The following is a 27532-nucleotide window of genomic DNA, read 5'->3' on the forward strand; positions in this document are numbered from 1 at the left end:
GACATTTTCCCTCAAGCTCTGAGTTATGTTTTCTAAGGTTACCCCACCTGAGGCAGTTTAGGCGTCACGGGTTTCCTTGTGACCTTTCACCTGACTCTTAGAGACAGTTTCACCAGGAGACCGGACATGTTTGTCACCAGCAATAATGACACAAGAGGAATAAGTATCTAGTTTTCCTAGTGCTTCTCTGAAGGGGAACGCCCTTGCTGGGCCGTGTAAATCATAATGCTAAGGGACAATAGTTATCTAGCATCCAAAAGTTGGCAAGACAATTTACATTAATTTGTTTTTAAATTTAGTCCTCACAATTGCCTGGGGATGTTGGTATTATCACCATCACCATTTTATAGAAGAGGAAATGAGGCAGACACAGATTAAGTCATTTACCCAAGGTTTCACCACAGATATATGAGACAAGTTTTGAACTCAATACTGCCTGACTTCAGGTTCGTCATTCTATTCACTATACCACCTAGCTGCCTCCTAGTTTTATATTTTAAAAAATCTCAGAACTCTAAAACAAACCATCAATATTAGTACTGTTGGTCATCCTGGAGGTGTTCTAGCAACATTTTTCTTTGTCTAGAGTTGGAAAAGATGAGTCTGGAGAGATATTTAGATCCAGGGAATCATTGGTTATTAGAGCTGGAAAATCAACTCAGGGGTCAGAGCTAGAAGGATGCTTAGGACAGGAAATGTTAGCTCTGAGTGAAGGGACCCTGGAACCTCGAACCTAGGATGGTGTGAGAACTGGGAAAAAGTTCAAAACGTCGGAACTGAAAGTTGTATGAGAAATCATCTGGCCAAGTCTCTTTGTATTAACAGATGAGATAACAGCCTGCAGTGAGCTTTTGTGATTTATGTAACGTTACTCTAAGCTATCCTCCAACTCTGAGCCATTGGCAGAAGTAGACTAGAGGCCAGGCGTCTTTACTTCCATTTCAGTGCCTGTTTTTCTTTCCTTTCCTTTTGTAGCCCGAATCTCCTTATTTTCCCAGCCTGGAGGCTGAGCAGCCACTCATCTCCAAATGCCCCTGGTAATTCCATTTCTGACTTAGGCTAGTCCATACCTCCTCCTACATCATGGTAGCCCACTGCTCCTCATGGCACCTTCTAGGGTGCTACTTTACTGGGGACACCCATTTGACTCTAGCAGCAGTGTGGCTCACAACTCCTGAGCTCAAGGGATCCGTGAACCTCAGCCTCCCTCTGTAACAGGGATTCCAGGCATGTGCCACAATTATTTCTTTACACTTTATACCCATGCCTCATCTATGCCCTAACCTTCCCCATTTCTCTTTCTTTCCTAGCGGTGGGCACATATCTCTCTCCCCACTACTCCATAAGTCATGTACATACACCTGTACCTAAGCCACAGTTCTATAGTGTTTGCCCATAGAAATCACTGGATTCTTGTGTCTTAACTGATACCCACCTATCAACTCATCCCTATGGTCTCACCATTGGGTCACTCCTCTCTTGGTCACTACAGCCATGCTGAGAATGTCACCCTGCTACAGCGAGTCCCTGTTTCATTGCTGTCCCCTACCTCAATTCCTTTGTTTTTCTCCAGGTTAGTTTGTGACTTATCAGACGTAAAGTTTGAATCCATCTTGGTTCTACCCCCACCAAACCTATCCCTCTTCCCAACTTACCTGGTTCTTTTTGTGGCATCTCAATGCCCTCCATTGCCCAGGCTCAAATCTGAGTCATTCAGCTCTTCCCATGCCTTCATCAGTCATATCCAATAGGTTTTCAGGTCCTGTTGATTCTAACTATAAAACAACTCTTGCCTCTGTCCTGTCCTTTTTCGTCACGTAGCCACCCTGAGAATTCTGACCATCATCAGCCTGGGTCTGGGCTGTTAAGTTGCCTCCTGAGGATTTTCTCCCTTTCCACTGTCTTCCTTTTTCGATCCTCCTTCACATAGTTTCCAAAACATCCTGCCTCAGGTGCACAAGGCCCCTGTCCTTCTCCAGAATGTCCAATAGCTTCCCATTCCTGCTGATAGTATATATAACATGGTAACTCTATCTTCGAGTATTTAAGGACCTGACTCTACTATCCTCCTAAGGCTCATTTCTCGTTCTTCTTCTTCATACACTACATTTTAGCCAAACTGGATTTCCAACTCTCTGCCAAAGTAAGCCTGCCTTCTCTATCTTCTGTGGACGTGAATTAGCTTCTTCTTTCTAGAGTGCTCTACTTCCTCATCTGATCTTTCAGAATTCTTATTGTTTCTTCAAGGCCTTGATTAGGTACCCTGCATCCTCTACTAAGCCAGCCTTCTCCGAAATCCCCAGCTTTAAGCATTTTCCTCCTCATTTTTTACTATGGTTTTCTCCCTATTTTTCTGTTTTTTTTCTGACTGTCTCTCCCCATTTTTGTCCCTCCTTCCCTCTCTATGTCTTCTTTGCCTCTCATCACTCACAACTTCTATATATTATTCTGTGTAAATGGCACATCCCATCCCCTGTCCATTAAAATAGAGGACAACTATCTTGAGCAGCAGGACAATGTGATCTCTGTCTTTGTATCTCAAGCCCTGATCACCTGGCCTTGAATCTACTGGTGCACAGGAGAGTCAATTAAGAGCAGGAAGGAGCTTTAGAGGCAATGGAGGACAGTCTTCCCATATGGCTCAATACATACTGAGTAATAGGAATTGAACTGATAAACTCCTTGTGTATCAGTTTCCTGTAGACATTTAGGTAGTATAGTGGACTGAGTATTTGATTTAATGTCAGGAAGTTTTGAGCTCAAATCCTGCGTCAGACACTTACTAGCTGTGTGAACCTGGGCAAGACATTTAACCTCTTCTTGACCTCAGTTCCCTCATCTGTGAAATGGGGAGAATGATGGCACCTACCTCCCAGGGTATTAAGGATCAAATGAGGTTATATGTGTGAAGCGCTTTATAGACCATGAAGTACTACAGGAATCCTAGATCTTTCCTCCCCAGAAAAGAAGTGGATGTGTTAAGTGATCTCTAAGGTCACTGAGATTCTAAACCTTAAGAGCTCTGATCCCTGAGGGTGATCTCTCCCTTCTCCTTAAGGTCAGTCAGTAACTGGGGAAGCTCAGATGTCCTGCTTTCACCCCATCACTCATTCCCTTTTCAGTGTGTCTCTGCTGAGGTGGTGAGAAGTTCCTGTCCATGCTCAGCACCAGCCTCTTTGTCTCTCTGACACTGATCATCCAGGCTCTGCATCTTCTCTAAAACACACCCAGTTCATCGGGTATAATGGGAGATTGGCTTCAGCGGAAGTAATCCCACTCCACGTTCTCCTCCTCCCCCCACCAGGTCTAGGCTCCCTGGAGACCTAAGGTGACATCATTGAAGTCCTCCCAATGTGGACCCACATATACCAGCTTAGGGACCTGCTCTCCTGGGCATTTCTGGGCCCAGAGGATGAGGAAAGATCCAGAGAAGGAGTGATCATCAGCTACTCTCCTTCTGACTTCCCAGGAGTGCTCTTGTTTTCCAGTCACCTGACAATTTGGCAGCAGTGATTATGAACTTCCTTCCTTGGGTATTTTAAAGTTTGCAAAGCATGTAACTGCATACCTCTGAGAGCAGGTACTGGTATTGTTGGTATTTGTTACTTTACAGACAGGTAACCTGTGGTTCAGAGGGCCCAGGTGATTTGTTTATGCTCATCTAACTGGCAAATAATCAATGACTCCATCAAATATGCATTCAATAAACATCTTCTATGTGACAGCCACTCTGCAAGGAAGTCATGATTTAAATACAACTGACTTGACTCTAAAGTCTGATGAGACCTAGTGGAGATAGCTCTGAACTTGGAGTCAGGATAGATAAGTTCAAATACTCTGGCAGACACTTGCTGGGTGTGGGCGAGTCACCTAACCCCAGGCTCAGTTTCCTTGTCTGTGAAATGAGCATAATAACAGAACCCATCTCATGGATGGTCTGTGAGGAATAATGATATAACTTACCAAGTACTTTGTGAATATTCAAGTGCTACATAAATGCTTAATGTTAATAAGTATTATTATTTTCAAAAAGATGATACATAGCCTCATATCCACCCCCATATCTCTCTATCTCTCTATGTATCTATCTATGTATCTATGTATCCATCCATCTATCTATCTATCTATCTATCTATCTATCTATCTATCTATCTATCTATCTATCTATGTATCTATCATCTGCCTCTTTCTCTCTGTGTCTGTCTCCCTCCCTCTCTCTGTGCAATGGTGGAATTATGTGGTAATCATAACTCTGCAATATCTTGCATGTTATGCAATTAGTCCTATATTAAGTTGGGCAATGGATAATCTATTAATTAGCCAATCAAAAAAAAATTATTAAGCCTTTTATATGGACCAAGCCCTGCTCTAGGCACTTGTGATACAAACATATAAAGGAAGTGGACCCTGTTCTCAAGGAGTTTGAATTCTATATGAAAATTATGTATTCGTTGAAATTATACTTAGGAAATATGAGATATTTCTAGGATTTCATTAATCAGAGGGGTGGGGGAGGGAGGATGACTCAGAAGAGACTTTTTTGAGGAGGTCATTGTTGAGCAGATTCTTGAAGGAAGTATGGGATTCTTCAAGGTAGATAAGGAGAGAGAGCATTCCAGAGAGAGATGCCCAATGTGTGTACACAGAAATGGAACATGAGATGCTGTGTGTGATGTGTGGAATAGCAAGAAAGTCACTGCAGATTATGGGAAGGGCAATAATTAGTATTAGTAAGTCTAGAAAAGCAGCTAGGAACCAGGTGGAATAGGGCTTTTAAGGCCAAATCATGTAGTTTATATTATATCATAGAGGCAATAAAATGCTACTGGATTTTGTTGAGTAGGATAATAATATGGTCAAATGTGTACTTAAGGAAAATCACTTTGGCAGCTGAGTATGATGAATTGGAGTCAGGAGAAGCTTGAGGCAAGCAGAGGAAATGTGAGGCCATGGTAGTGTTCCAAGTGAGAGGTGATCAAGGCTTGAATTAAGGTACTGCCTATCTGACTACCTGTAGTAACAATTAGAATTCGAAGTTCTTTCCCACCCATTAATAGGCCATGTGACCTGCTTACATCACAGGATGCCTAAGTTACATGTGGTGGGAAGAGCTTCCTGACAGGAAAAGGAAGTTATGTCACAGAAAATGCAGAGAAAGAGAGAGTGAAAAATGTTATGGCTGCTGGTGCCTACTAATGGCTGCCCTCTTGATTGTTAGATCTGAACAGGCTGACTTAGCTGTACTATGAGTTTTTTTGGGGAAGACTCCAGCAGGGGGTCAGAGAGGTTTTGGGATTGGGAGTTTCCAGGCTGTGATATGGTGTTTTAAGTTCCCTGCTGTTACGATAAAGTGGGCTGACTGGCTGTGGGAGCTGACATTTGGTTACGGGATATGATTTTCTGCTGTCTGAATAAATTTTATACTTCTTTTACGTTCTTTATGGAGAATCTCTCATACTTTGTGATACAGAACTACATAGGCATATTCATGATTATTGTTGATGTTGTGTTTATTGCGTTATTATTTCAGTACCGAGGAACAGACTCATGTGAAATATGTTATGGATGTAGGAACTATTTGATTCGGTACCTCTTTGCTAAAGATATGAGATGATGGAAGATTAGGAGTTAAAAATTGGAATATGGCTGTGAAATTTAGAGATTGGAAGGAAGGTGGTATCCTTGACAGAAAGAGGGAAAAGTGTTGGAGAGGCATATTGGGTATTTAGTTCAAAATGTCCAATCGACAAATCATTAATTCACTGATCACTTAGTAAGCTTCCAGTATATGCTAATTAGTAAGAGATACATGGAAAAAGAAAAAAAAAACTCAAGGCAAAGGGGAGATGATACTGGTATCTATAAGTATATTGAAGATCTACACAGAATAGATTGAAAGTAACCTAGGAACGAAAACATCAGCATCTGGGGAGACTGGGAAAATCCACCTGAAGAGGATGAGACTAAACGAAGGTCTGTAGAAATCCAGGCAAACCAAGAGGCAGAGATGAGGGGAGAGAAAGAGCATTCTAAACTGGGAGGTAGCCAATGCAAAGAACTGGAAATGGGATGGAGCCCAAAAAAGCAGGCCTGCATGGCTGGACCATAGAGTGCATGGTGAGGAGTACTGTGAAAGAATAGTCAGAATGGTCCAGGTTGTGACGAGCTTTATATGCACCCAAATTCGTTTATTTTTGATTCTTCAAGTAATAGGAATCCACTGAATCCACTGGACTTTACTGAGTAGTGGGGAGACATGGTCAACCCTGCACTGTAGGCAAATCTCTGGACTAGGGAACCATAGGTTGAGAACACAAGATGGTTTCCTGACTGCTTTTGAGGGAGAAAGTAGCTCTTAGCTTGCAGTTTCCAGTTTAGTCCCTTCACACTCTATGCTGGTTACCCATATTAACATTGTAAATAATGAATAATGAGTAAATCCATTTATTATATACAACATAGAAACAGAAATTAAAGTGGTTATATAAATTCAAATATATATATAAGATTAAGTGAGCTTTCCAGTTGAGAGGTAGAAGATATCCCTTTATCCAAGGAGATATAGAAAAGCATATGTGATGAACAGTGAAAAAGGGAAGTCTGACTGAATCATAAAGCATGTAAAGCAACTAATGTATAATAAGCCTGGAAAGGTAGTTTAAGCAGGTTGTGAAGGATTTTAAACGCCTAATAGAAAGTTTTTAATTTTACCGTTGAGGTGACAGGGAGCCACTGAGTTCATGGAGGAGGTGAGTGACATGGTGAGGCCTCTGCTTCTAGAATATTACCTTGGAGGCTCTGAATCTACATAAATACATGCATACACATTCACATATATGTTAAATTGAAGGGCTACCTAACTGGAAATTCTGACAGTGGCTTGGCATCATGGGAATTTTTGTAGTTTCTTGTTTGCTTTGGATTTTGGTTGTCAAACTCTCTACATCTACTAACTAAATGTGTGACTTTGGGCAGGTCATATGACATCTTTAGACCCAAATTTCCTTTTTTGTAAAATGAGAAGGGTGGACTAAAAAATACTAAGATCTCTGCGGGACTTAATTTTCCACAAGTCTGTAGCTCTCTGGGACTCAATTTTCTTACCTGTAAGACAGGGAAAACAATATTGTATTTCCTACCTCTTAAGTTATAATAAAGATTTTATTAGATCCAAAGTGACATACGGCCTTTCAGTAAAGAAAACCTCGGCACATGTCATACGTCTCCTACATACTAGTTGTGTGACCATGGGCAAGACTTGACCTCTCAGTATCTAGCAAATAATTCTCTAACTCCGTAAGTCACAGCTGGGTTTTGGGTCGCCTACCTACATTAGTGGAAATCAATGGAAGAATTTTCATGCACAGACTTCCCCAGATCAGTGAAATTGTAGGTTCTGACTACTCTTCCCTACTTCCATATGAAAGTATTTAATAAGAAATGTAAACTATTACCATGAGGGCCAATCATTACCATCACTATTAATTATATCAGTATAATCATGTTGAGTTCTTGTTGATAACTTTTAAAAGGCTATTAAGAAGATGACATCAGCAGCCTTATATTTGTTTTTAAATTTAACCCTGGTTTCTTATATTCCCCCATATTTGAGATCTTGTTAGATGTATTGTAGCAATGAGATGGGCTGCTCTGTGAACTGATCCAATAGCTAGCTGTTAAAGAAAAGAAATGAGATGCTTGTTGCTTGGATGCTCCTCTGAACTATTACAAGGCCGGACTCATGAACAACTTTTTATAAGAACTTTCATGGCATCTTTCACATCCTTGTTTCTCAGACTGTAGATAAAGGGATTCAGCATGGGTATAACAATACCATAAAACACAGAGGCCACTTTATCCTTCTCTTGTGACTCACTGGAAGAAGGCTGCAAATACATGTAAAAGAGTGTTCCGTAGAAAATGGTTACAGCAGTCAGGTGGGAGGTACAAGTAGAGAAGGCTTTGTGCCTCCCTGCAGCAGAGGGCATCCTCAAGATGGCAGCCAGGATGTAAATGTAGGAGAAGAACACTATCAGCAATGTGCTTAGTAGATTAAAGCCCACAATGATGAATATCAATGCAACACTGACATCAGTATTAGAACAGGAAAGGGCCAGGGATTGGGGGTCCATCACAAAAGAAGTGATTGATGATGTTGGAATTGCAGAAGGACAATGAAAAGAGAAATCCCGTTTGTATGTTGGCATTCAGGGAACTCACAACATAGGATCCAGTGACCACCTTGATGCATGCCCTCTGGGACATGACTATAGGATAACGGAGTGGGTTACAGATGGCCACATAACGATCTACAGCCATGGCAGCCAGAAGGTAACATTCAATTGTGACAAATATGCCATAAACATATAATTGTGTCACACACCCTGAGAATGAGATAGATTTATCTGAGACCAGAAAGTTTACTAACATCTTGGGAGTGATAGCAGATGTGTAACAGAGGTCAACAAAAGCCAAGTTTTGGAGAAAAAAATACATGGGAGTGTGAAGGCGAGCATCACACTTGATGAGCAGAATTATGCCAACATTGCCCACTAGAGATATAATGTAGATGACCAGAAAGACAAGGAAGAGGATGTACTGCACTTCTTGGCGAACTGCAAATCCCAGTAGAATGAACTCAGTCACTCTGGTGCCATTTCCTTGGATCATGGCTTTCATATCATTTACAAATGAGGGATCCAGAGAGAAGAACCAAGAGATTTTATTGACCTCAAATTAGAAATGAAATAGAATTTAGTTTAATGTTGGGTATTGTTTTATTGAAATATTTTGTTTTCACATCACCTTTATTTCTCAATTTATCCCTCTCCACTATCGAACCCAAGGAGCCATTCCTTATAACCCTAAGACTGGTAAAGAAAGAGAAAAGAGTTCAACAAAACAAAGCAACATGAGCAGTCTGTCTGAGGATCCTCTGACATTTTCCCTCATGCTCTGAGTTATGTTCCCTAAGGTTACCCCACCTGATTGAGTTTAGGAATCACGTGCTTCCTTGTGACTTTTAACCTGGGTCTTAGACACAGGTTTTACAGGGAGACCGGGCATGTTTGTTCTCAGCAATAATGGCACAGGAGGAATAGCTATCTAGTCTCCCTAGTGCTGCTCTGAAAGAGAAAATGCTCATTGGGTTGTGTACATCATAATACTACTACATAACATTTATTTAGGTCCTTACAATTGCCCTGGGATGTTGGTGTTACCACCATCACCCTTTTATAGAAGAAAAAAGTAGGCAGGTAGAAATTAAGTAATTTGCCCAAGGTCTCACCGCACATGTATGAGACAGGTTTTGAACTCAAAACTGCCTGATTCCTGGGTCAGCAATCTATTCACTATACCACCTAGCTGCCTCCTAGTTTTATATTTTAAAAAATCTCATAGAGTTCTAAAACAAACCATTAGTACTGGTAGCATTGGTCATCCTGGAGATGTTCTGGCAACATTTTTTTTTGCCTAGAGTAGGAAAAGATGAGTCTTGAAAGATATTTAGATCCAGGGAATCATTAGGTGTTAGAGCTGGAAAATGAGCCCAGTGTTCAGAGCTATGGGTGTGCTCAGGATGTTAGCTCTGAGTGAAGGAACCCTGGACCCTGGAATCTAGAATGATGTGAGACCTCGAAGGAACTTCAAAATAACAGAACTGAAATATGTATGAGAGATCACCTGTCCCAGTCCCTTTGTGTTAACAGATGAGATAACAGGCTGCAGGGAGCTTCTGTGATTTGTGTAAGGTCACTCTAAACCATCCCCTGACTCTGAGCCTTTGTCAGAGGTAGACTAGAGGCCAGGCATCATTAAATCTATTTCAGTGCCTATTTTGTTCTTTTCTTTTGCAGACTGAATCTTATCTTTCCCAAGCTCGAGGTACAATAGCCATTCATCTCTCAATGTGCCTGGTAATTCCATTTCTGACTGGGACCAGTCCATATCTCCTCCTGTAACCTGGTAGCCCACTACTTCTGGTGGTTTCTTCTAGGGTGCTAGCTTTACTAGGGACACCCAATTGGCTCTCACTCCACTGGGCCTCAGAACTCCTGAGATCAAGGGATCCATGAACCTCAGCCTCCCTCTGTAACAGAGATTTTATGCATGTGCCACAATCATCTCCTTCTTCCTTATACTCATGCCTCAACTGTATCCTCACCTTCCCCATTTCCCTTTTCCTCCCAGTGGCTGCACATAGCTCTCTGCCCCCACTCCATAAGTCATGTATACACACATGTACCTAAGCGTCATTTCTACAGTGTTTGCCCATAGAAATCACTGGGTTCTTGTGTCTTAACTGATGCCCCACCATTGCATTGCCCTTATGGTCTCACCATTGGGTCACTCCTCTCTTGGCCACTACAACCACAGTGAGAATGTCACCCTGCTACAGCTAGTCTTTGCTTCATTGCCATCCCCTACATCAACTCCTTTTTTCCAGGTGAAAGACCAGAGAGGTTAGTTACTGATGTATCAGAGGTAGATTTTGAATCCATCTTGGTTCTACCCCCACCATACCTATCCCTCCTCCCAACTTACCTGGTTCTTTTGGTGGCATCTCAATGCCCTCCCTTGCCCAGGCTCAGATATGAGTCATTCGAGTCTTTCCATTCCCTCATCAGTCACATCCAATAACTTGCTGGGTCCTATCGATTCTACCTATAAAACAGCTCTTGACTCCATCTGGTAATTTTTATCACATAACCACCCTGAGAGTTCAGGCCCTTATCAGCCTGGGTCTCATTTTTTAAGTTGCCTCCAGAGGATTTTCTCTCTCTCTGTTGTCTTCTTTATTCATCAATCCTTCACAAGGTTTCCAAAATATCCCACCTCAGGAAATGTCTCTGTCCTTCTCCAGAATATCCAATAGCTCCCCATTCCCACTGAAAGTATACATAAGATGGAAACTCTTTCTTTGAGTATTTAAAGACCTGACTCTGATCACCTTCTAAGACTCATTTCTCATTCTTCTTCTTCATACCCTCTACATTTCAGCCAAACTGGACTTCCAACTCTCCTTTAAAGTAAACCTGCCTTGTCTATCCTCTGTGGATATGAACAAACTTCTTCCTTGAGTGGCCTACTTCCTCGTCTTATCTTTCAGAATCCTTATTGTTTCTTTAAGGCCTTGATTAGACACCCTGCATCCTCTACTAAGCCAGCCTTCTCTGAAATCCCCATCTGGAAGCATTTTCCTCCTCAATTTTTACTATGATTTTCTCTCTTTTGCTCTGTTTCTCTGACTGTCTCCCTCTCCTCTTCTCCTTTCCTCCTTCTCTATGTCTTCTTTGCCTCCCATCAGTCATTACTTCTACATTTCATTCTCTGTAAAGGGCATATCCTGTCCCCCCCTCATTAAAGGGAAAGATAACTATCTTGAGGAGCAGCTTTCTGTACTTGTATCTTGAGCCCTCAGCACCAAGCCTTAAATATACTAGTGCAGAGGAGAGTCAATTAAGAGCAGGAAGGAACTTAAGGGGCAATGAAGGACAGCCTTCCCATGTGGCTCAATGCATACTGAGTAACCTAAATTGGATTGATAAAGTCCTTGTGAATCAGTTTCCTCTAGACATCAAGGTGGTATAGGGGATTGGAGCCCTGGTTTAATGTCAGGAAGATTTGCGCTCAAATCCTGCCTCAGACATTTCCTAGCTGTGTGAACCTTGGCAAGTCATTTAACCTCCCCTTGGCCTTTGTTCCCTCATCTGTGAAATGGGGAGAATGGTGGAACCTACCTCCCAGGATTGTTGAGGGTCGAGTGAGGTAATACGTGTGAAGACCTTTATAGACCATGAAGTGCTACAGGAATCCTAGATCTTTCCTCCCCAGAAATGAAGGGGATGGGCTAAGTGAGCTTTAAGGTCACGGAGGTTTTAAACCTTAAGAGCTCTGATCCCTGAAGGTGATCTCTCCCTTCTCCTGAAGGTCAGTCACTAACCGGGGAAGGTCAGATGCCGTACTTACTAACCCCATCACTCACTCCCTTTTCCCACCTCAGCGCCAGCCCCTCTGTCTCCCTGACCCTGATCTTCCAGGCTCTGTTTCTTCTCTAAGACACTTTCTGAAGCAAATCCCAGTTCATTGGGGATATTGGGAGGTTGGCTTCAGGGGAAGTAATCCCACTCCAAGTTCTCCTCCTCCCATCAGGTCTAGGCTCCCTAGGGTCCTAAGGTGACATCATTCAAGTGCTCCCAATGTGGACACACATATACCAGCCACCAGCATAGGGACCTGCTCTCCTGGGCATTTCTGGGCCCAGAGTATGAGGAAAGATCCTGAGAAGCAGTGATCATCAGCTACTCTCCTACTGACTTCCCAGGAGTGCTGTTGTTTTCCAATTTGGCAGCAGTGATTACTACCTACCCTCTTTTGTATTTTAAGCTTATAAAGCATGTAACTGTATACTTCTGAGAGCAGGTCCTGCTATTGTTGTTATTTGTTACTTTACAGACAGGTAACCTGTGGTTCAGAGGGCCCAGGTGATTTGTTTATGCTCATCTAACTAGTAAACAATCAATCCCTCCATCAAATAGGCATTCAATAAACTTCTTCTACATGACAGCCACTCTGCACAGAAGTCATGATTTAAATACACCTGACTTGATCTAAGTCTGATGAGACACAGTGGAGAGAGCTCTGAACTTGGAGTCAGGATAGACCTGCTCAAATACTCTGTCAGACACTTGCTGGCTATGGGCGAGTCACCTAATGGCAGCCTCAGTTTCCTTGTCTGTAAAATGAGCATAATAACAGAACCCATCTCATGGATGTTCTGTGAGGAACAATGATATATCATGTCAAGTGCTTTGTGAATCTTAAAGTACAACATAAATGCTTAATGTTATTATTGGTATTATTATTTTCAAAAGAGTGATACACACTCTCATATCTACCCCATATCTATCTATCTATCTATCTATCTATCTATCTATCTATCTATCTGTCTATCTAATCTATCTATCCATGTGCCTATTTGTCTCTCTCTGTAGAATGGGGCACATATGGGCCGCTCATCAATTGGAGTGTCTTGAATAGTGTGCAATTACTCCTGCGTTATTTAAGTTGGTCAATGGGTATTCTATCAATTATCTGATCAAAAAAAATTATTAAGCTTTGTGTATGGACCAAGCACTGTTCTCGGCACTTGGGATACAAACAAATAAAGGAAGTGGACCCTGCTCACAAGGAGTTTGAATTAGACATGTAAGATATGCATTCATTCAAATTATATGTGGGAAATATGAGATATTTCTGGGAGGACACTAGCCGGGGTGGGGGCTGGGAGGATAACTCAGAAGAGACTTTTTGGAGGAGGTCATTCTTGAGCACAAACTTGAGGGAAGTATGGGATTCTTCAAGGTAGATAAGGAGAGAGAGCATTCCAGGCATGAGAGATGCCCAGTGTCTATGCGCAGAAGTGGAACATGACATGGGTGTGTGACATGTGGAACAGCGAGAAAGTCACTGCAGATTGTGGGAAGGGGAATAATGTCTTAGTAAGTCTAGAAAAGCAGCTAGGAGCCAGGGGGAATAGGGCTTTTAAGGCCAAATCATGTACACTGTTATATCATAGAGGCAATAAAAAGCTACTGGGTTTCCTTGAGTAGGGCTATAATATGGTCAAACGTGTACTTATGGAAAATCACTTTGGCACCTGAGTAAGATGAATTAGAGTCAGGAGAAGCTTGAGGCAAGCAGAGAAAATGTAAGGCCATGGCAGTGTTCAAAGTGAGAGGTGATCAAGGCTTCAATTAAGGTGCTGCCTGTGTGAGCAGTGAGGAAGAGACAGATGTGAAATACGTTATAGATATAGGAAATACACGATTAAGCATTTCATTGCTAAAGATATGAGATGATGGAGAATTAGGAGTTGAGAATTACAATGTGGCCATGAAACTTAGAGCTTGGAAGGAAGGCGGTATCCTTGACAGAAAGAGGGAAAAGTGTTGGAGAGGCACATTGGATATTTAGTTCAAAATGTCCAATGGATAAATCAATAATTCACTAATCATTTAGTAATCTTCCACTGTGCTAATTACAAAGAGATGAATAGAAAAAGAAACAAACTCAAGGTATAGGAGAGATGATACTGGTGTCTATAAGTACATAGAAGATCCACAGAAAGTAGATTGAAAGTAACCTTAGAAAAGAAGACATCAGCGCCTGGGGAGACTGGGAATACCAACCTGAAGAGGATGAGTCTTAAGTTAAGGTCAGGGAAACCAAGAGGCAGAGCTGAGGACAAAGACAACATTCCAAACTGGGAGGTAGCCAGTGCAAAGAATTGGAAATGAGATGGAGTCAAAAGAAATAGGCCTGTATGGCTGGACCATAGAGTGCATGGTGAGGAGTAATATGAAAGAAAGGTCAGAATGATCCAGGTTGTGACGAGCTTTAAATGCCCCCAAATTAGTTTATATTTGATTCTTCAAGTAATAGAAATCCACTGGACTTTATGGAGTAGTGGGGAGACATGGGCAACCCTGCACTTTAGGCAAATCTCTGGACTAGGTGACTGTAAGTTGAGAACACAAGATGCTTTCCTGACTGTTCTTGAGGGAGAAAGTGAACCTTCGCTTACACTTTTCAACTTGGCCCCTTCACACCCTATGCTGGTTACCTATATGAACATTGTAAATAACGAATAATGAGTAAATCCATTTTTTATATACAACATAGAAAACAGAAATTAAAGTGGTTATGTGAATTCAAATATATACAAGAATAAATGGCCTTTCCAGTTGAGTGATAGAGATACTAGTTCATCCAAGGAGATATAGAAAATCATATGCGATGAACTGCAAAAAGGAAAGCCTGCCTGAACCATAAAGTGTGTAATGGGAACTAATGTATAATAAGCCTGGAAAGGTAGTTTGAAGCATGTTGTGAAGGTTTTTAAATGCTTAACAGAAAGTTTTTAATTTTATTGTAGAGGTGATAAGGAGCCACTGAGTTCATGGAGGAGGTAAGTGACATGTTCTGGCCTCTGCTTCTAGGATCTTACCTTGGAGGCTCTGAATATACTTAAATACATGCACAACATTCACATACATGTTAAATTGGATGGTTCCTTATTTATAATAACTGGAAATTCTGACAGTGACTTGGCATCATGGGAATTTTTGTAGTTTCTTGTTTGCCTTGGGTTTTGGTTGTCTGTCTAACTGGATGTGTGACTTTGGGTAGGTCATATGACATCTTTAAACCCAAATTTCCTTCTTTGTAAAATGAGAAGCTTGGACTAGAAAATCACTAAAATCTCTGCCAGACTTAATTTTCTATGAGTCAACAGTTCTCTGGGGCTCAATTTCCTTACGTGTAAGATAGGGACAACAATATTGAATTACATATCTCATAGGGTCATAATGAAGATCTAGACAGATCCCAAGTGACATATGGCCTTGGAGTCAAAAAAAACCTGGGTTCAAGTCATATGTCTCCCACATACTAGTTGGGTGAGCTTTGGGAAGACTTGATTTCTCAGTACCTAGCCAGTAATTCTATAACACTGTACATCACAGCTGAGTTTTGGGTTGCCAACCAACATAACTGGAAATCAATGGAAGAATTTTCATGCACAGACTTCCCAAAATCAATGAAATTACAGGTTCTGACTACTCTTCCCTACTTCCATATGAAAGTATTTAATAATAAATGTAAACTACCATCACCAGTGACATTCACCACCATTATTAATCACATCAGTATAATCATGTTAAAGATGTTGAGTTCTTGTTGATAACTTTTAAAAGGCTATTAAGAAGATGACTTCAGCAGCCTGATATTTGTTTTTAAATTTTAACCGTAGTTTGTCATATCCCCCATATTTGAGACATTGTTAACATATGAAAGAAATGAAATGGGCTTCTCCATGAATTTATCCAATAACTAACTGTTAAATAAAAGAAATGAGATGCTCCTTGCTTGGATGCTCCTCTGAACTAGTCCAGTGGAATGCAAGGCCTGACTCATGAACAACTTTTTAAAAGAACTTTTGCAGCATCTTTCACCTCCTTGTTTCTCAGACTGTAGATTAGGGGGTTCAGCATGGGTATGATGATACCATAAAACACAGAGGCCACTTTATCATTCTCTTGTGCCTCACTGGAAGAAGGCTGCAAATACATGTAAGAAAGTGTCCCATAGAAAATGGTGATAGCAATCAGGTGGGAGGTACAAGTAGAGAAAGCTTTGTGCCTCCCTGCAGCAGCAGAAGACATCCTCAAGATGGCAGCCAGGATGTAAATGTAGGAGAAGAACACCACCACCAATGTGCTTAGCATATTAAAGCCCCCCAAAATGAATATCAATGTAACATTGACATCAATATTAGAACAGGAAAGGGCCAGGATTGGGGGTCCATCACAAAAGAAGTGATTGATGGTGTTGGAATTGCAGAAGGACAACGAAAAGAGAAATCCTGTGTGTATGGTGGCATTCAGGGAACCCATAACATAGGATCCAGTGACCAATTGGATGCATGCCCTCTGGGACATGATTATTGGATAACGGAGTGGGTTGCAAATGGCCACATAACGATCTACAGCCATGGCAGCCAGAAGGTAACATTCAATTGTGACAAATGTGCCGTAAACATAGAATTGTATCACACACCCTGAGAATGAGATAGATTTATCTGACACCAGGAAGTTTACTAACATCTTGGGAGTGATAGCAGATGTGTAACAGAGGTCAACAAAAGCCAAGTTTTGCAGGAAAAAATACATGGGAGTGTGAAGGCGTGTGTCACATTTGATGAGGAGAATCATACCAAAATTAGCTACTAGAGATGTAATGTAGATGACCAGTAAGACAAGGAAGAGGATGTATTGCATTTCTTGGCGAACTGCAAATCCCAGTAGAATGAACTCAGTCACTCTGGTGCCATTTCTTTGGATCATGGCTTTCTTATCATCTGCAAAAGAAGGATCCAGAGAGAAGGACCAAGAGATTTTAGTGACCTCAAATTAGGAATTAAGTAGAATTTAATTTAATGTTGGGTCTTGTTTTAATGGAATATTTTGTTTTCACATCACCTTTATGTCTCAATTTATCCCTCCCCACTACCAAACCCAAGGAGCCATTCCTTATAACCCTAAGACTGATATATGACGAGAAGAGTTCAACCAAACCAAGCAACATAACCAGTCTGTCTGAGGATGCTCTGTCATTTTCCCTCATGCTGTCAGTTATGTTTTCTAAGGTTACTGCACCTGGGTCGATTTAGGAATCATGGGTAGAGACAGGTTTCATAAGGATACCAGACATCTGTTCTCAGCAATAGTGTTACAGGAAGACCAACTATCTAGTTTCTCCAGTGCTGCTCTGAAGAGGAAAGCCCTTGTTGGGCTGTGTAAATCATAATACTACTAGATAACATTTATCTAGTACCCAAAAGTTCCCAAGGTACTTTACATTAATTTATTTTAAAATTTAGTCCTCACAATTGTCTTGGGATCTTGGTGTTACCACTATCATCATTTTACAGAAGCGGAAATTAGGCAGGCAGAAATTAAGTAATTTGCCTAAGGTTTCACCACACATAGATGAGACAAGTTTTGAAATCAAGACTGCCTGATTCCAGGTTCAGCACTCTATTCACTACAACACCTAGCTGCCTTCTAGACTCATATTTGAAAACATTTTATAGAATTCTAAAACAAGCCATTGGTACTGGTGGCATACATCATCCCAGAAGTGTTTTGGCAACATTTTTTTTTGTCTGCAGTAGGAACTGATGAGTCTGGAGGGATATTTAGATCCAGGTAACCATTGGTTGTTAGAGCTGGAAAATGAGCCCTGGGGGTCAGAGCCAGAAGGGTGCTCAGGACAGGAAATGCTAGCTCTGAGTGAAGGGATCCTGGAACCTCGAACCTAGAATGGTGTGAGACCTGGGAGGAACTTTAAAATGTCAGAACTGAAAGGTGTATGAGAGATGATCTGGCCAAGTCTCTTTGTTTTAACAGATGAGATAATAGGCCACAGTGAGCTTCTGTGATTTTTGTAAGGTAACGCTAAACTATCCCCCAACTCTGAGACACTGGCAGAACTAGACTAGAGACTAGGCATCCTTAAGTCCATTTCAGGGCCCGTTGTTTTTTTTTTCCTTTTCTTTTGCAGACTGAATCTCCTTATCTTTCCCAGGCTGGAGGAAGAGCAGCCATTTATCTCCTAATGTCCCTGGTAATTCCATTTCTGACTTGGGCTAGTCCATATTTCCTGCTGTAGCTTTGTGGCCCATTGCTCCTTCTAGTGGTGCTAGCCTTACTGGGGTCACCCAATTGAGTCTAGCATCACTGTGGCTCACAACGCCTGAGATCAAGGGATCCATGAACCTCAGCCTCCCTCTGTAATAGGAATTTCAGGCATGTGCCACAATCATCTCTTTACTCTTTATATCCATGACTCATCTGTGCCCTCACCTTCCCCATTTCCCTTTTCCTCCTAGCCGCAGGCACATAGCTCTCTGGCCCCACTCCGTAAGTCAGGTACATACACATGTATCTAAGCCACATTTCTCAGCGTTTGCCCATAGAAATCACTGTGTTCTTGTGTCTTAACTGATGCCCCACTATTGCCTCATCCCTATTGTGTTACCATTGTGTCACCCCTCTCTTGGCCACTACACCCATGGTGAGCATGTCAACCTATTACAGCTAGTGTTTGCTTTGTTGCCGTCCCCTACCTCAACTCCTCTGTTTTTCTCCAGGTGAAAGACCAGAGAGGTTAGTTAGTGACTTATCAGAGGTAAGGTTTGAATACATCATAGTGCTATCCCCACCAAGCCTATCCCTCCTCCCAACTTACCTTTTGGTGGCATCTCAATGCCCTCCATTGCCCAGGCTCAAGTCTGAGTCATTCAACTCTTCCCATTCCCTCATCAGTCACATCCAATAGGTTTCCAGGTCCTATTGATTTTGTCTATAAAACAGCACTTGCCTGTGTCCTGTTCTTTTTAGTCACATAGCCACCCTAAGAATTCTGACCCTCATCAGCCTGGGTCTGGGCTGTTAAGTTGCCTCCAGAGAATTTTCTCTCTTTCCAAAATATCTTGCCTCAAGCACATAGTGTCCCTGTCCTTCTCCAGAATGCCCAATAGCTCCCCATTCCTGCTGATAGTACATACAACATGGAAACTCTTTCTTTGAGTATTTAAGGACCTGACTCCAATCTCCTCCTAAGACTCATTTCTCATTCTTCTTCTTCATGCACTCTACATTTCAGCCAAAATGGACTTCCACCTTTCCTCCAAAGTAAGCCTGCCTTCTCTAATCTCTGTGGACATGAACAAGCTTCTTCTTTCTTGAGTGTCCTATTTCCTCATCCGAACTTTCAGAATTCTTATTGTAAGTAAGTCTGCCTTCTCTATCCACTGTGGACATGAACAAGCTTCTTCTTTCTTGAGTGCCCTACTTTCTCATCTGATCTTTCAGAATTCTTATTGTTTCTTCAAGGCCTTCATCAGGTACCCTGCATCCTCTAGGAAGCCAGCCTTCTCTGAAATCCCCAGCAGGAAGCATTTTCCTCCTCAATTTTTACTATGGTTTTCTCTCTATTGTTTTGTTTCCCTGACTGTCTCTGTCCCCTTTCCTCCCTTCTTCTCTCTCTATGTCTTCTTTGCCTCCCATCATTCACTACTTTTATATATTATTCTCTGTAAATGGCACATCCTGTCCCCTCCCCATTAAAGTAGAAGACATCTATCTTGAGCTGGAGGACATTGTGCTCTCTGTTTTTGTATCTCAAGCCCTGAGCACCAGTCTTTGCATCTAGTAGTGGACAGGAAAGCCAATTAAGATCAGGAAGGAACTTTAGAGGCAATGAAGGATAGGCTTCCCATGTGGCTCAATACACACTGTGTAATGTGAATTGGATTGATAAACTCTTTGTCTATCAGTTTCCTATAAACATCTAGGTGCTATAGTGGATTTGAGCATTGTTTTAATGTCAGGAAGTTTTGAGCTGAAATCCTGCCTCAGACCCTTATAAGCTGTATGAACCTGGGCAAGTCATTTAACCTCTTCTTGACCTTGGTTACCTCATCTGTGAAATGGGGAGAATGATGGCACTTACCCCCCAGGGTTGTTGAGTATCAAATGAGGTAATATGTGTGAAGTGCTTTATAGACCATGAAATATTATAGGAATTCTAGATCCTTCCTCCCCAGAAATGAAGAGGATTAGTCAAGTGATCTCTAAGGTCTCTGAAGTTCTAAACTCTGATCCCTTCTCCTGATGGTCAATCAGTAACTGGGGAAGGTCAGATGTCCTACCTACTCACCCCACCAGTCACTTCCTTTTCATTGTGGCTCTGCTGGGATGAGGGGCAAGTGAGAGGTTCCTCTCCCACCTCAGCACCAACCCCTCTGTCTCTCTGACCCTGATCCTCCAGGCTCTGCTTCTTCTTTAAAATACTTTCTGAAGAACACCCAGTTAATTGGGGATAATGGGAGATTGGCTTCAGGGGAAGTAATCCCACTCCAAGTTCTCCTCCTTCCCTCAGGTCTATGCTCCCTGGAGTCCCAAGGTGACATCATTCAAGTGTTCCCAATGTGGACAAACATATACCAACCTCCCAGCATAGGGACCTGCTCTCCTGGGCATTTCTGATCCTAGAGGATGAGGAAAGATCCTGAGAAGGAGTGATCATCAGCTACTCTCCTTCTGACTTCCCAGGAGTGCTGTTGTTTTCCAGTCACCTGACAATTTGGCAGCAGTGATTATGAGCTCCCTTCCTTGGGTATTTTAGAGTTTGCAAAGCATGTAACTACATACCTCTGAGAGCAGGTACTGCTATTGTTGTTATTTGTTACTTTACAGACAGGTTACCTGTGGTTTGGAGGGCCCAGGTGATTTGTTTATGCTCATCTAAGTAGCAAATAATCAATGACTCCATCAAATAGACATTCAATAAACATCTTCTACATGACATCCACTCTGCAAGTAACTCATGATTTAAATACAACTGACTTGACTCTAAGTCTGATGAGACACAGTGGAGAGAGCTCTGAACTTGGAGTCTGGATAGACAAGTTCAAATACTCTGTTAGACACTTGCTGGTTGTGGGCGAGTCACCTAAGCCCAGCCTCAGTTTCCTTGTCTGTATAATGAGCATAATAACAGAACCCATCTTACAGATGTTCTGTGAGGAACAAATGATATAACATGTCAAATGCTTTGTGAATCTTAAATTGCATCATAAATGCTTAATGTTATTATCGATGTTATTAATTTCAAAAGAATGATACACACTCTCATATCCACCCCCATATCTATCTATCTATCTGTCTACCTGTCTATCTATGTATCATCTATCTATCTATCCATCCATCTATCATGTATCTGTCTATCATCTATCTATATATGCATCCATCTATCATCTATCTATCATCTATCTATTCATCTATCTATCTGTCCATCCATCTATCATCTATATATCTGTGTATCTATCTATCCATCCATCTCTCTCTCTCTCTCTCTCTCTCTCTCTCTCTCTCTCTCTCTCTCTCTCTCTCTCTCTCTAATTTATCTATCCATGCACCTGTTTGTCTCTTTCTGTAGAATGGGGGACATATGGGCCATTCATCACTTTGGAGTGTCTTGAATGGTGTGCACTACTGCTGTGTTATTTAAGTTGGGTAATGGGTATTCTATCAATGAGCTGATCAAAAATAATTCTTAAGCCTTTTATATGGACCAAGGACTGTTCTAGGCACTTGGGATACAAACAAATAAAAGAAGTGGACCCTGCTCACAAGGAGTTTGAATTCTATACATAAAATATGCATTCATTCAAATTATATGTAGCAAATATGAGATATTTCTGGGAAGACACTAACCGGGGTGGGGGCTGGGAGGATGACTCAGAAGAGACTTTTTGGAGGAGGTCATTCTTGAGCACACACTTGAAGGAAGTATGGGATTCCTGAAGGTAGATAAGGAGAGAGAGCATTCCAGGCATGAGAGATGCCCAGTGTCTATGCACAGAAGTGGAACATGAGATGCTGTGTGTGACGTGTGGAACAGCGAGAAAGTCACTGCAGATTGTGGGAAGGGGAATGATGTCTTAGTAATTCTAGAAAAGCAGCTAGGAGCCAGGTAGAATAGGGCTTTTAAGGCCAAATCGTGTGGTTTACATTGTATCATAGAGGCAATAAAAAGCTCCAGGGATTTGTTGAGTAGGGCAATAATATGGTCAAATGTGTACTTGTGGAAAATCACTTTGGCAGCTGAGTATGATGAATTGGAGTCAGGAGAAGCTTGAGGCAAGCAGAGAAAATGTAAGGCCATGGCAGTGTTCAAAGTGAGAGGTGATCAAGGCTTCAATTAAGGTGCTGCCTGTGTGAGCAGTGAGGAAGAGACAGATGTGAAATACGATATAGATATAGGAAATACACGATTAAGCATTTCATTGCTAAAGATATGAGATGATGGAGAATTAGGAGTTGAGAATTACAATGTGGCCATGAAACTTAGAGCTTGGAAGGAAGGTGGTATCCTTGACAGAAAGAGGGAAAAGTGTTGGAGAGGCACATTGGATATTTAGTTCAAAATGTCCAATGAATAAATCAATAATTCAGTAATCATTTAGTGAATTTAGTGAATCTTCCACTCTGTGCTAATTACAAAGAGATGTATAGAAAAAGAAAAAAAATCTCAAAGCAAAGGGGAGATGATACTGATATCTATAAGTACATAGAAAATCCACACAGAGTAGATTGAAAGTAACCTAGGAAAGAAGACATCAGCATCTGGGGAGACTGGGAAAATCCACCTGCAGAGGATGAGACTTAAACTAAGACCTGAAGAAAGCCAGGGAAACCAAGAGGCACAGCTGAGGAGAGAGAAAGAACATTCAAAACTGGGAGGTAGCCAATGCAAAGAATTGGAAATGGGATGGAGCCTGAAGAAGCAGGCCTGCATGGTTGGACCACAGAGTGCATGGTGAGGAGTACTAAGAAAAAATGGTCAGAATGGTCCAGGTTGTGACCAGCTTTAAATGCCCCCAAATTAGTTTATATTTGATTCTTCAAGTAATAGGAATCCACTGGACTTTACTGAGTAGTGGGGAGACATGGTCAACCCTGCACTTTAGGCAAATCTCTGTACTAGGGGATCATAGGTTGAGAACATATGATGCTTTCCTGACTGCTCTTGAGGGAGAAAGTAGACCTTAGCTTACACTTTTCAGCTTGGCCCCTTCACACCCTATGCTAGTTACCCATATTAACATTGTAAATAATTAATAATGAGTAAATTCGTTTATTGTATCCAACATAGAAAACAGAAATTAAAGTAGTTATATAAATTTAAATAAATACACCACAAGTGAGCTTTCTGGTTGAGTGATAGAAGATACCACTTTACGCAAGGAGAGAGAGAAGATTACATGTAATGAACAGCAAAAAATGAAAGTCTAGCTGAACCATAAAGTGTGTAATGGGAACTAATGTATAATAAGTCTGGAAAGGTAGTTTGAAGCAGGTTGTGAAGGGTTTTAAATGCCTAACAGAAAGTTTTTAATTTTATTGTAGTGGTGATAGGGAGCCACTGAGTTCATGGAGGAGGTGAGTGACATGGTGAGGTCTCTGCTTCTAGAATATTATCTTGGAGGCTCTGAATCTACATAAATACATACATACACATTCACATATATGTTAACTTGGAGGGCTACCTATTTATAATAACTGGAAATTCTGACAGTGGCTTGGCATCGTGGGAATATTTGTAGTTTCTTGTTTGCCTTGGATTTTGGTTGTCAGACTCTCTGCTTCTACTAACTGGATGTGTGACTTTGGGCAGGTCATATGACATTTTTAGACCCAAATTTCCTTCTTTGCAAAATGAGAAGTTTAGACTAGAAAATCACTAAGATGTGTGCTGGACTTAATTCTCCGTGAGTCTATATCTCTCTGGGACTCAATTTCCTTACATGTAAGATAAGGAAAACAATATTGCATTAGGTACCTCATAAGGTTATAATATTAGATCCAAAGTCACAAATATCCTGGGTTCAAGTCATACATCTCCCACATTCTAGTTGTGTGACCATGGTCAAGACTTGACCTCTCAGTACCTAGCAAGTAATTCTGTAACACTGTAAGTCACAACTGAGTTCCGGGTTGCCAACTTACATAATTGGAAAAGAATGGAAGTATTTTCATGAACAGACTTCCCCAGATCAATGAAATTACAGGTTCTGACTGCTCTTTTCTACTTCCATATATAAGTATTTAATAATAAATGTAAACTATCACCACGAGTGCCAATCATCACCATCATTATAAATCTTATCAGGATAATCGTTAAATATGTTGAGTTCTTGTTGATAACATTTAAAGGTTATTAAGAGCGGCCCAATATATGTTTCTAAATTTTAACCCTAGTTTGTCATATCTCCCATATTTGAGATCTTGTTAACATATTGAAGCAACGAGATGGGCTTCTCTATGACCTGATCCAATAAGTAGCAGCTAAAGAAATGAGTTGCTCGTTGGTTGGCTACTCCTCTGAACTACTATACTGGAATGCAAGGCTTGACTCAGTAACAACTTTTTACAAGAACTTTCACGGCGTCTTTCACCTCCTTGTTTCTCAGACTGTAGATTAGGGGGTTCAGCATGGGTATGACAATACCATAAAACACAGAAGCCACTTTATCATTCTCTTGTGACTCACTGGAAGAAGGTTGTAAATACATGTAAGAGGCTGTCCCATAGAAGATGATGACAGCAGTCAGGTGGGAGGCACAAGTAGAGAAAGCTTTGTTCCTCCCTGAAGCAGAGGGCATCCTTAAGATGGCAGCCAGGATGTAAATGTAGGAGAAGAACACGACCAGCAATGTGCTTAGCAGATTAAAGCCCACAAAAATGATTATCAATGTAATATTAACATCAATATTAGAACAGGAAAGGGCCAGGATTGGCGGTAATTCACAAAAGAAGTGATTTATGGTGTTGGGATTGCAGAAGGACAATGAAAGCAGAAATCCTGTGTGAATGGTGGCATTCAGGGAACCCATAACATAGGATCCAGTGACCAATTGGATGCATGCCCTCTGGGACATGACTATTGGATAACGGAGTGGGTTGCAGATAGCCACGTAACGATCTACAGCCATGGCAGCCAGAAGGTAACATTCAGTTGTGGCAAATACACCATAAACGTATAATTGTGTCACACACCCTGAGAATGAGATAGATTTATCTGTGACCAGAAAGTTTACTAGCATCTTGGGAGTGATAGCAGATGTGTAACAGAGGTCAACAAAAGCCAAGTTTTGCAGGAAAAAATACATGGGAGTGTGAAGGCGAGCATCATACTTGATGAGCAGAATTATACCAGCATTGCCCACTAGAGATGTAATATAGATGACCAGGAAGACAAGGAAGAGTATGCACTGCACTTCTTGGCGAACTGCAAATCCCAGTAGAAGGAACTCAGTCACTCTGGTGCCATTTCCTTGGGTCATGGCTTTCATATTATCTGCAAATCAGGGATACAGAGGGAAGGATGAAGATATTTTAGTGACCTCAAAATAGGAATGAAATAGAATTTAATGTTAGTGCATTTTAAAAAATCTTATTTAATTGAAATATTTTGTTTTCACATCACCTTTATTTCCTAATTCATGTGGCCTCACTAACCGACCCAAGGAGCCATCCCCTTGTGACCCTAAGACAGATAACGAAAGAGAAGAAAAGTGTTCAGCAAAACCAACCAACACACTGGGTCTGTCTGAGGATACTCTGACATTTTCCTTCATGCTGCCAGTTATGTTTTATAAGGTTACCTCACATGAGGCAGTTTAGGAATCATGGGTTTCCTTGTGACTTTTCGCCTGGCTCTTAGAGACAGTTTCACAAGGAGACCAGAGATGTTCTTTCTCAGTAATAATGGCAGAAGAGGAATAAGTATCTAGTCTCCCTAGTGCAGCTCTGAAGGGGAAAGCCCTTGCTGGGCTCTGTAAATCATAATCCTAACAGATAATATTTATCTAGCAACCAAAAGTTGGCAAGACAATTTATGTTAATTTATTTTTAAATTTAATCCTCATAAGTGCGCGGGGTTGTTGGTATTACTGCCATCACCATTATATAGAAGAGGAAATTAGGTAGGCAGAGATTAAGTAATTTGCCTAAGGTCTCACCCAGGACATTTGAGACAAATTGTGAATTCAAGACTGTGTGACTCCAGGTTCAGTACTCTATTCGCTATACCACCTACCTGCTCCTCGGTTTATATTTTAAAACACCTCATAGAATTCTAAAACAAACCTTTAGTATTTGTAATGTTGGTCAGCCTAGAGGGGTTCTGGCAACATTTTTATTTCTAAAGTAGGAAAATATGAGTCTGGAGGGATATTTAGATCCAGGTAACCATTCGTTGTTTGAGTTGGAAAATGAGCCCAGGGGTCAGAGCTAGAAAGGTGATCATGACAGGAAATGTTAGCTTTGAGTGAAGGCACCCTGGAACCTCAAACCTGGAATAATGTGAGACCTGGGAGGAACTTCAAAATGTCAGAACTGAAAGGTGTATGAAAGATCATCTGGCCAAGTCCCTTTGTGTTAACAGATGGGATAACAGGTTGTCGTGAGCTTCTGTGATTTTTGTAAGGTCATTCTAAATTGTCCCCCAAAGCTGAGCCACCGGCAGAAGTAGACTAGAGGCCAGCCATCCTTAATTGCATTTCAGTGCCTGTTTTTCTTTTCTTCCCTTTTGGAGCCTGAATCTCCTCATTTTTTTCCAGCCTGAAGGCAGAGCAGCCACTCATCTCCCAATGTCCCTGGTAATTCCATTTCTGATTTGGGCTAGTCCATACCTCTTCCTGCAGCGTGGTGGCCCACTGCTCCTCATGGCTCCTTCTAGGGTGCTAGCTATACTGGGGACACCCAATTTGGCTCTAGCAGCACTGTGGCTCACAACTCCTGAGCTCAAGGGATCCATGAACCTCAGCCTCCCTCTGTAACTGGGATTTCAGGCATGTGCCACAATCATCTCTTTACTCTTTATACTCATGCCTCACCTGTTCCCTCACCTTCTCCATTTTCCTTTTCCTCCCAGTGTCTGCACATAGCTCTCTGCCCTCAATGCATAAGTCATGTACATACAAATGTACTCAAGCCACATTTCTACAGTGTTTGCCCATAGAAATCACTGGGTTCTGGTGTCTTAACTGATGCTCCACTATCACCTCATCTGTATTGTCTCACCATTGGGTCACCCCTCTCTTGGCCACTACACCCACTGTGAGAATGTCACTCTGCTATAGCTAGTCTTTGCTTCGTTGCCATCTCCTACATGAACTCCTTTGGTTTTCTCCAGGTGAAAGACCAGAGAGGTTGGTTAGTGAGTTATCAAAAGTATTGTTTGAATCCACCTTGGTTTTGCCCGCACCAAATTTGTCCCTCCTCCCAACTTACCTGTTTCTTTTTGTGGTATCTCAATGCCCTCCATTGCCCAGGCTCAAGTCTGAGTCATTCAACTCTTCCCATTCCCTCATCAGTCACATCCAATAGGGTGTCAG

General features: G+C 41.5%; 2 protein-coding genes and 1 pseudogene across 2 annotated transcripts; all 3 read right to left on the bottom strand.

The window, feature by feature from the left end:
- Window positions 1–7739: 7739 nt before the first annotated feature.
- On the bottom strand, window positions 7740–8670 carry LOC118855283 (annotated as a pseudogene).
- A 7304-nt stretch (window positions 8671–15974) lies between these two features.
- LOC118855337 (putative olfactory receptor 5AK3) lies at window positions 15975–16907 on the bottom strand. The gene has a single exon (XM_036765411.1). It carries the CDS (start codon window positions 16905–16907, stop codon window positions 15975–15977), a length of 933 nt encoding a protein of 310 aa, XP_036621306.1.
- A 7640-nt stretch (window positions 16908–24547) lies between these two features.
- Window positions 24548–25477, bottom strand: LOC118854499 (putative olfactory receptor 5AK3). The gene has a single exon (XM_036764865.1). It carries the CDS (start codon window positions 25475–25477, stop codon window positions 24548–24550), a length of 930 nt encoding a protein of 309 aa, XP_036620760.1.
- Window positions 25478–27532: the final 2055 nt, after the last annotated feature.

The sequence above is a fragment of the Trichosurus vulpecula genome, chromosome 6, assembly GCF_011100635.1.
Source record: "Trichosurus vulpecula isolate mTriVul1 chromosome 6, mTriVul1.pri, whole genome shotgun sequence".
NCBI classification, from domain to species: domain Eukaryota; kingdom Metazoa; phylum Chordata; class Mammalia; order Diprotodontia; family Phalangeridae; genus Trichosurus; species Trichosurus vulpecula.